The sequence below is a fragment of the Gracilinanus agilis genome, chromosome 3, assembly GCF_016433145.1.
Source record: "Gracilinanus agilis isolate LMUSP501 chromosome 3, AgileGrace, whole genome shotgun sequence".
Taxonomy (NCBI): domain Eukaryota; kingdom Metazoa; phylum Chordata; class Mammalia; order Didelphimorphia; family Didelphidae; genus Gracilinanus; species Gracilinanus agilis.
Genome location: NC_058132.1, coordinates 328,680,187 through 328,690,718, shown reverse-complemented (window position 1 = coordinate 328,690,718; position 10,532 = coordinate 328,680,187). Strand labels below are relative to the sequence as shown.

The 10,532-nt window shown below is 36.0% G+C and overlaps 1 protein-coding gene across 1 annotated transcript in view; it reads right to left on the bottom strand.

Moving 5' to 3' along the window:
• The window catches only part of NME9 (NME/NM23 family member 9), a 39,102-nt gene that overhangs the window by 16,291 nt on the left and 12,279 nt on the right, over window positions 1-10,532 (bottom strand). Inside the window, exons 4-5 of the mRNA XM_044666680.1 lie at window positions 4,784-4,855; window positions 4,042-4,158 (exon numbers count right to left, since the gene is read on the bottom strand). Of these exons, the coding sequence (XP_044522615.1) occupies window positions 4,042-4,158; window positions 4,784-4,855 (189 nt within the window). The remainder of the gene's footprint in view (window positions 1-4,041; window positions 4,159-4,783; window positions 4,856-10,532) is intronic.

Below are 10,532 nucleotides of genomic sequence, written 5' to 3'. Positions count from 1 at the left end.
AAATATAACAATTTAGGAGATATGGATGAATATTTACAAAAATATAAATTGCCTAGATTAACAGCAGAAGAAATAGAATACCTAAATAATCCCATATCAGAAATAGAAATTCAACAAGCCATCAAAGAACTCCCTAAGAAAAAATCACCAGGGCCTGATGGATTCACAAGTGAATTCTATCAGACATTCAAAGAGCAACTAATCCCAATACTATACAAATTATTTGATATGATAAGCAAAGAAGGAGTCCTACCAAATTCCTTTTATGACACAAATATGGTACTGATCGCAAAGCCAGGTAGACCAAAAACAGAGAAAGAAAACTACAGACCAATCTCCCTAATGAACATAGATGCAAAAATCTTAAATAGAATATTAGCAAAGAGACTCCAGCAAGTAATTAAGAAGATCATCCACCATGATCAGGTGGGATTTATATCAGGAATTCAAGGAAAACCATCCACATAATTGACCACATCAACAGTCTAACAAACAAAAATCACATGATTATCTCAATAGATGCTGGAAAAGCCTTTGACAAAATTCAGCATCCATTCCTATTGAAAACCTGGAAAGTATAGGAATAGAAGGACCCTTCCTAAAAATAATAAACAGTATATACCTAAAACCATCAACAAACATCATATGCAATGGGGATAAATTAGAAGCCTTCCCAATAAGATCAGGAGTGGAACAAGGATGCCCATTATCACCTCTATTATTCAACATAGTACTAGAAACACTAGCAATAGCAATTAGAGAAGAAAAAGAAATTGAAGGTATCAAAATAGGCAATGAGGAGACTAAGCTATCACTCTTTGCAGATGATATGATGGTATACTTAAAAAATCCTAGAGAATCAACTAAGAAGCTGGTAGAAATAATCAACAACTTTAGCAAAGTTGCAGGATACAAAATAAATGCACATAAATCATCAGTATTTCTATATATTTCCAACACATCACAGCAGCAAGAGGTAGAAAGAGAAACACCATTTAAAATCACCCTAGACAATATAAAATACTTGGGAATCTATCTACCAAAACAAACACAGCAATTATACGAAAACAACTACAAAACACTTACAAACAAATAAAACTGGATCTCAACAATTGGAAAGCCATTAATTGTTCATGGGTAGGATGAGCTAACATAATAAAAATGACCATTCTACCCAAATTAATTTATCTATTTAGCACCATACCTATCAAACTACCAAAAAACTTCTTTACTGAATTAGGAAAAACTATAACAAACTTCATATGGAATAACAAAAGATCAAGAATATCAAGGGAAATAATGGGAAAAAATGTGAAGGAAGGGGGCCTAGCAGATATTAAACTATATTATAAAGCAGCAGTAATCAAAACAATATGGTACTGGCTAAGAGATAGAAGGGAGGATCAGTGGAATAGACTTAATGACATCAGCAAGACAGTATATGATAAACCCAAAGAGCCCAACTTTTGGGACATGAATCCACTATTTGACAAAAACTGCTGGGAAATTTCGAAAACAATATGGGAGAGATTAGGTTTAGATCAACATCTCACACCCTACACCAAGATAAATTCAGAATGGGTGAATGACTTGAATATAAAGAGGGAAACTATAAATAAGTTAAGTGAACCCAAAATAGTATACCTGTCAGATCTCTGGGAAAGGAAAGATTTTAAAACCAAGCAAGAGTTAGAGAAAATTACAAAATGTAAATTAAATGGTTTTGATTATATTAAGCTAAAAAGCTTTTGTACAAACAAAAACAATGTAGTCAAAATCAGAAGGGAAACAACAAATTGGGAGAAAATCTTTATAACAAAAAACTCTGACAGGGGTCTAATTACTCAAATATACAAGGAGTTAAATCAATTGTATAAAAAATCAAGCCATTCCCCAATTGAAAAATGGTCAAGAGACATGAATAGGCAATTTTCAGGTAAAGAAATCAAAAGTATTAATAAGCATATGAGAAAGTGTTCTAAATCTCTAATAATTAGAGAAATGCAAATCAAAACAACTCTGAGGTATCACCTCCCACCTAGCAGATTGGCTAAAATGAAAGAAGGGGAGAATAATGAATGCTGGAGGGGATGTGGCAAAAATGGGACGTTAATGCATTGCTGGTGGAGTTGTGAACTGATCCAACCATTCTTGCTGCCAATATGGAACTATGCTCAAAGGGCTATAAAAGAATGCCTGACCTTTGATCCAGCCATACCATTATTGAGATTGTATCCCAAAGAGATCATTGATAAACAGACTTGTACGAAAATATTTATGCAGCACTTTTTGTGGTGGCAAAGAACTGGAAAAGGAGGGTATGTCCTTCAATTAGGGAATGGCTGAACAAATTGTGGTATATGCTGGTGATGGAATACTATTGTGCTCAAAGGAATAATAAACTGGAGAAGTGCCAGGTGAACTGGAAAGACCTCCAGGAACTGATCCAGAGGGAAAGGAGCAGAGCCAGAAGAACCCTATACACAGAGACTGATATACTGTGGTAAAATCGAATGCAATGGACTTCTATACCAGCAGCAATGCAATGACACAAGACAGCTCTGAGGGATTTATGGTAAAGATGCTACCCACATTCAGAGGAAGGACTACAGGAGAAGAAACATAGAAGATAGACAATTGCTTGAACGCATGGGTTGGGGTGGACATGATTGGGGATGTAGACTTGAAACTACCACACCAATGCAATGATCAACAATTTGGAAATAGGCCCTGAACAAGGACACATGTTACAACCAGTGGAAATGTGTGTCAGCCACGGGTGGTGGGAGAGCGGGGTGTGAAGGGGATAGTAGGGGCACAAAGCATGTAAACATGTTAAAAATGAATATTAATAAATGTTTAAAAAATTAATAGAAAAAAAGAAGCAATAGTATTACAAGAAAAAAAGGACAGATGTCAACAAGTTGACAATATAACGAGTATTCTGAAAGAAAATAATTTTAAAATTTTAGACAAAAATTAAGCCAATGGCTACAAGGTAATAAAGTAATAGATCATCTTCCTTCTGGATTTTTAGAATTTGGGGCACAGTGGGAATTCAAGTTTCCTTCTGGATATTATGGTATTTTCATCAGGGCAAATAACTATTTCATTTTTTGGCATAAAATCTTAAAAATATTTTTGGATACTATTCTTGATTTCAAGTCATTCAATAAAATAGTAAATAATAAAATACTTTCAAAACTCAATGTGCAATTTAAGAGTAATATTTGGGGTTTTTTTGTGCAAATGTCATCAATAGCTCTATGCTTTCTTATTTATAAATCATCATAAGTTCAACTTAACAAAAATGCTTGTTATTTTTAAGAGTGGAAGGCTACAATTTCTAAATGAAAGGAAATTATCTTTCAGTTGGATTGAATAGACACTTGAGCAACATGAAAATTAAGCCTAGGGTTCTATGGATCTACCAAAAATTTCTCATTGTGTCACAAATCTTCATTTCAGGCTTTGTTGAACATATATAAACATTCAGGAGGCTTGCTCTTATAGCTGCTTACTTCTATAACTTTTTATTCTATGCTACACTTACGAAGTGTTCTAGAAATAATTCTGATATGAGGTTTGATTGAGAAAAGAGAGTTGAGGTGATACTGAATTGAAGGGAATTAAATGATATCTATTCTAATTGATGAATACAATTTAGTTGAATTAAGGATGAAGGGAAAGTTTTAAATATATGTACTGGGAAGTAAGCTGGAATCCCTCTTGGTCTATTCTGGCTACTGCATACGTCATGGAGTGCTGGGTCTGTGCCCAGGATACTGCTGGGGAAACATATGACTTCATGCCAAAAGGACCTGGGGCTTTGGTATAATGCAAGAAACCCTATCTCAGAGAAAGCCATGGGCTCTTATTCAAATTGGAAAAGCTTAATTATTCTGAATGCCTGAACCGCATGGAATTTTCCTACTAATAGCTATAAGAATATTAGAAAAGGAGACCAGTGTGTTAGAAGTATACTAGTGCACAGTCGACATTTAGAGTTTAAAGTTTCAGAAGTTAAGATCCTCCAATTACCACTTTCCGTTCGATGCCTTGTTCCAAAACCTTATTCTCTGCCTCCAGCTGATCTAGAATAGTTTTGTGCAGTAATGGCCCATTTGCTCCTCTTACCACAGCAACTAATTCTCCTCCCTAGAATAAATGGCAAAATGATCAGTTGAAAAATTGAATCACTGAGGGAAATGCCTTTTTCATTATATATTTTCATTAGCCAATTTTAAGTTGATAATACAGATGACTTCAAAATAAGACAATGTGTTAAAATAGGAAACAATCCTCGGATAAATCATGAAGTTTAAGAGATTTTTTCTTTGGTGCTTCTTTTATCTTCAATGCCCTCAAATGCCACTCTGCCCAGCCCCACAGGTACCAATCAGCTTCGTGTTGCCCTGAGTTCTATACATGAAGGCACTCTCACCCATATTTACTTCATGCTTTAAAGTTATTCTTCCCTCTCAATAATGACTTAGATCAGTGTACATTTTACAGTTTGTAAAAAGCTATGAATTATTTAATTTATCCTTTAAATCATCCCCATGAAAAAGGATATATAATAGTGTTTTTCAATTGTGTGTGTAGAAGTTTATCAACTGTTTGACCGAGCCTTCATTTTTAATCATTTATTTTGGTGTTGTATAGCTAAAGCCTAAAAGTGTGACTCTTCTCCAAAGTATGGCCAAAATGAAATATGTCTTTTGAATCTGAATATTTCTAATTACATACAAAACTGATTCTAGCTTTTAAGAAAAGTACTCACTGCATAAAAAAGAAAGGTAGGTTCACATTTTCCTCGGTATTTTTCCAAAATATCAAGACGGTCTGCTTCTGCCTAAATTTAAAAAAGCAAAATAAGAAGTGTCTTAGATATACTTTATAGTTCAAGTATAGAAGAGCCAAAATTAACCAACAATTAGAAAGCTACACCAAATTATTATACATCCTACTGTTGATAAAAAGTGACCACATTTTCACTTTTTTGAAGTTTCAAACCAGTTAACATTTCAAATGTTAAATCTAATGGCATTCACTTAATCCTCATTCTATTTGACTTGTAGCTTTTGAAAATGCTAACTAGTTTTTGCAGAAGTCAAATAAATGCAGTTAAAATTAGAAGGGAAACAGTTAGCTAGGGAAACTTTTGCAGTGATGTCTGATAAAGATTTAATATCCAAGATATATAGAAAATTGATTCAAATATGCCAGAATAAGAGCCATTCTCCAAAAAAAAAAAAAAAAAGAAATGTAAGCTCTCAGTCACCATATGAAGAAATTCCAACTTACTACTGTTGTGAGGAAGATTAGTTAGTAATTAATTAAGTATTGTGGTTGGACCTAGCAGGAAGGGCTGGAGCATTCCAAGATGGAATGAAGGAGCAGGAAGTAGGGGCTTGTGCTCTGAGAGAGACTCCATTAGTGGTTGGCACAAACTGTTGCTAACCCTGGGAGATCTCAGACCTGCATCCTGATTCCCTGGAATCCTGAGTGGTGGTGGCATCAAGCAAGTGGACAAGACCTGCAGAGCAGCACCAAGGGGAGGAGGAGTTTGGGACCTGCTGGACAGCATCTCAAGCACACTCTCTCTACTTGAATACCTTGGGCCACCTTGGCTTTTGGCATCCTGTGATCATCTGTGGATTACTGTGAGAACCTTTAAAGCCACCCTCAGCCCCTTTAGCTATGCTGGTCAAACCTGACTGGAACCAGGTTTGAAGCAGCCTCCCACAGACTCCAGTGCTGTGTCTTGGGCCCTGCTTGCTTAGGTCGGTAAGATTAGAGAAGTCAAGTCCTCCCCTTGCCCTGTGGTTTTGCCATTTAGGTTTTAGTGTAGAATCCCCTATCCCACCTTTATCTAGTTAAACATAATTAAAACTGTTAAAACCTTTTACCTTGCCTGCTGGTTTCAAAGACTCTGGCCTAGTGGTGAGCTGGGTGACAGTTGGCCAACAGCCATTCTTGACAGTTAGCAGCAGCTTAGCTGTGTACTCTGGTCTCCCTATTCTGGTCCTGTCTCTCCTTCAACCCAGTGTGTGTGTACCCACAACCACTAGGTTATATTTTAACATTCCCGGTGGCCCGTCTCTTTTACACTACTAAGAGAAATACAAATTAAAGCAACCTTGAGATTCCACTTTCTAGTCATCAAATTCCCAAAGTTGACAAAGAAAGAAAAAAAGAAGGGACTGCAGGAGGACAGACAAGCTAATACACTGTTAGTGGAGCTACGAATTGTTCCATTCATTCTGGAGCACAATTTGGAACTTTATCCAAGTACTTACTAAATTGCTCATCTCTTTTGACCTAGTGATAATACATTTTAGTTATAGCCCCATAGAAGAACAGAAAGAAGTAAAAGACCCATAAATAAACAAAAATACCAATAGCAGCAATATTTGTTGTACCCAAGACCTTGAAACAAAGTGAGGGCCCATCAAATCATAGTATACAAACAAAGCAAAGGGAACATTGGGAAGACTGGTATGAACTGAGGTAGAAGGACTTAAAACATAATTAGGAAAATAATTTGTAAAACTACATCATAAAGAAAAACAACTTTGAAAGGCTTCAGAACTCTGATCATTGCCTTTGTATTTGAAGGTCTTTGTCTTGATTGCTTGCAGAATTTGTTTCTGGGTTAAATTGTTAGATTTAAGAAATATATTGCTTTGGAGTTTGCAGCCTTGGCTTTTTTCCCCTTGAGGTGATCTGTGAATTCTTTCAATTAGAATTTCATTTTCTTTGTTTAAGAGTTTTAGGCAGCTCTTTTCTATTATTTCCTTCATAATTATGTTAAGGGTATTCATCTTCTGGCATTCTTCTAGGAGACCTATGATACTTAGATTGTCTCTATACATCTTGTCTTCAAGATCAATATTTTGCTTCCATTAAGAGTATATTTTCTTTTAATGCTATCACTTTTTGCTTCTCTTATAGCTTGTCCTTCATGCCCACATATTTACATTCCCAGTCTATGTTTTCATTTGTTTCTTTGGTGAAGCTTGTCACTGCAGATTTTAGTCTTTTTCTATTCTGTTCATTATTTTTGTTGTGCAGGGCATAAATTCTGTTCTCACAATTCTCATTTCTCTTTTAAACCACACAGGAAGAATATGTTGTACTTCCACATCCTTCTCAAATTCTAGAGGACCCTCTGGAGGGTCCTCTTCCTTACCAAGTGTTGGATCACTTTTCTTTGTTCTGCAGTATTTTTTCATTGATGACTGAATTCGTTTACTAGAGCTGGGAGTCATATTTCCTTTTATTAATTTTTTCCTATTGATTTATCTACTCATGTTCAAGGCCTTTGAATTTCCTACTTGTTGAAATCTGTAAATTCTAATCTTTTATTCCACCCCTTATTTTCCCTTTCACTTACTTTCTGATTCTCTTCCTTCTGATTGTGATTTCCTTGGGGGTCTGGATCCCCAAGCATCTCAACTTCTTTTCTTACTTGGCAATTTACAGTTCAACAGCCTAGGTTTCTATACTGACTGAATTTTAGGTGATCAGGAATGGCCCTAGCTAGAAGTTCCTGTCAGCCTTTTGCTTCTGAAGAGCTGCAGCCAAGCTTGCTCTTTAGGTCCACAGACTGGAGCTGGAGTCTCCACAACACCAGAAAAAGAAGCAGGGGCTGGAATGTAGTGGTGGGTTTTATTGTAAGCTCATGTTGTATCCTTGGGCCTATTGGTACAGCCTCAATACTGGTAGTGTGATAGGTAGGAAAGGAATGGTAAATGAACTCAGAGTCATTGAGTCAGTTCATAATTATACACAGAGACTGATACACTGTGGTAAAATCGAATGTAATGGACTTCCGTACTAGCAGCAATGCAATGATCCAGGACAATTCTGAGGGACTTATGGAAAAGAATGCTACCCACATTCAGAGGAAGGACTGCAGGAGAGGAAACACAGAAGAAAAACAACTGCTTGAACACATGGGTTGATGCAGACATGATTTGGGATGTAGACTCTAAATGACCACCCTAGAACAATTATCAATAATATGGAAATAGGTTTCAATCGATGATACATGAAGAAACTAGTGGAAATGCACATCAGCTACAAAGGGTGGGGGGAGAGAAAGGAAGATGTAGTATACAGAATTGGGGTGATATAGTTTTTTCTAGCTTTGGCTGAGTTCCAAAAGCTGTTAGAGGTTTGGAATCTTGAGGAAAAGGCAGTTGGTTGAATCTTCCGTGGAGGGAGGTTGTGAATCAGCCGAGCTGCTTTGATTACCTAGCTTTAATATTGAAATTTAGCCTAGCTTTGATATATTTACTTAAGAAATTATTATTTTAGATAAACCCTTTATATCTTCCTTTCTTAATACCATCCCTGCCTTCCCTCCCTTACCTTATATGTCTGTGGAGTTAATAAGGAGAGTAATTAGAGAGGAGTTAAATCTGTGAAGAGTTACCTGATTGACAGCATTAGTTATAGTTAGTCAGTCATCATTTATTCCCTTTAGATAGTAATAGCACTTAGTAAAGCTGAGTTTAAAGGCAGGTCCTTACTCAGACTCCATCTTTACTTCCCTTCCCCCACCTGAGGTTCCTGAGACAACTGATAGGGCTTTCCTTTGATCCACCTTCCTAACAAACATCCTTCAAACAAAATAAACCCTTTTGTGTTTCAACAGCCCTATTAGTATAATTTATCTGTTAGTTATTAAGAGGGAAGAAGAGGGAAAGAGACAACATACTCTGGGCTTAAAGGGAAGCTGGGGCATCCATCTTGAAGGAAGGTGTTACTTCAAAACAGGTCCCTTCCTGTGAAATTAACTAAAGCCTGTTTGTTAATTTCAGTCTAGTCTATTTCCCTCTGCCAGTGTTTGAGTCTAAGTCCCAGTCTGTAAGCCTGCTGTGTTTGTCTGTTTAGTTTAATTTCTCCTCTCCCTGAAGATCTCTGTTTCCCTTCTGTGTTATACTCCTGACTTCAGTCCTATTATACCCTGAATCTCCTTTCATCCCAGCCTACCTGAAACCAAGATTACCCACTTAGCAAGTCTCCAACATCCTCCTTTCAATTCCCTTATCCAAAACACCTTTCCTCAAAATTTCTCCATAACAAAGAACATGAATCATGGAATCATGGAAAAAATTTTTCTAAAAAAAAAAAAAGAGTCAGTTCAATGGTTTGGGATTTCCCCCCTTCTTTTGGATTCTAGATTGTCCTAAACCATGGAGTCCTAAAGTTGCTTTATTTTGGGCCCATCATTTCAGTTTTAGAGAATTTTGAGAGATTGTGGGATCAAGAGAAAATGAAATGTCTACTCCATCTTGTTCCTCATGTGACGACTCAAATTCAGGTTTTAAAACTTTAATCAATGCAATGAATGTTTACGAGTTTTCTCTTTTTTTAACTATATTTATTTATTATAAGAGAGGGTTCTCTGGGTGGTAAGAGAAGGGGGATTATGGGATTTTGAACACTTATAATGGCAAGTGATAAAAGATGAAAGAGAGGGGGCAGCTGGGTAGCTCAGTGGATTGAGAGCCAGGCCTAGAGACAGGAGGTCCTAGGTTCAAATCCAGCCTCAGACACTTCCCAGCTGTGTGACCCAGGGCAAGTCACTTGACCCCCATTGCCTACCCTTACCACTCTTCCACCTATAAGTCAATATACAGAAGTTAAGGGTTTAAAATTAAAAAAAAAATTTAAAAAAAAGATGAAAGAGAGAGAGGAAAGGAAGGAAGGAGGTAGGGAGGAATGAAGGAAGGCAAGAAGGAAGATAGGTAGGTTAATAAAACCAGAATAAACTTTATAAAAGAGGAGAAAGAAAGACTACTGGAACTTACATGTCAAATTTATTATATATTTTTAAAAATAAGCTATTATTGATTACCTTCTGTTTTCTATAGTTATCCCCAGTTTCCTTTCTCTCTTTCAGAGAGCCATTCTATATGACAAATAATCATTTTTAAAAACAAAAAATAAGAGGAAAATAAATCAATACAACTAATGAATTTATGAAGGCTGAAAATATGTGTGTTGTGTAATAATACCTGTAGGCTTTTCACATCAACAAAGGGGTGGGTTGGGTTTGTCCTCATATCTTTTCATTCAAGTCATTCTTAATCTTTTCCATTTTGTCACATTCATTTTTTATTTTTTTATAGATAGTTCTTTCCATAAAAATTATTGTAGTTATTGTGGAGTATTTTGTTTTCTTGGCTCTGCTAACTTCATTCTTCCTCAACTCATGTAGATAATTTCATGATTCTCTGGATTCATCACTTACAGCATAATTTCTTACAGCACAGTAATATTCCATTATATTCAAGTATCACTATTTATTTAACCATTCCCTAATAAATGGACATTTACTTTGTTTCCAATACTTTATTATCATAAAAAGCACTGCTATAAAGTATATTTCTGCACCAAGCTAATGCACCCAGGATAAGAAGGGAAGGGGTCTAATAAAAAATCTTTTTATCATACTTTTCTTATTTGATATGCAATACATATTAAAATGGTCAATATAATAAATAAGATTGAGCATG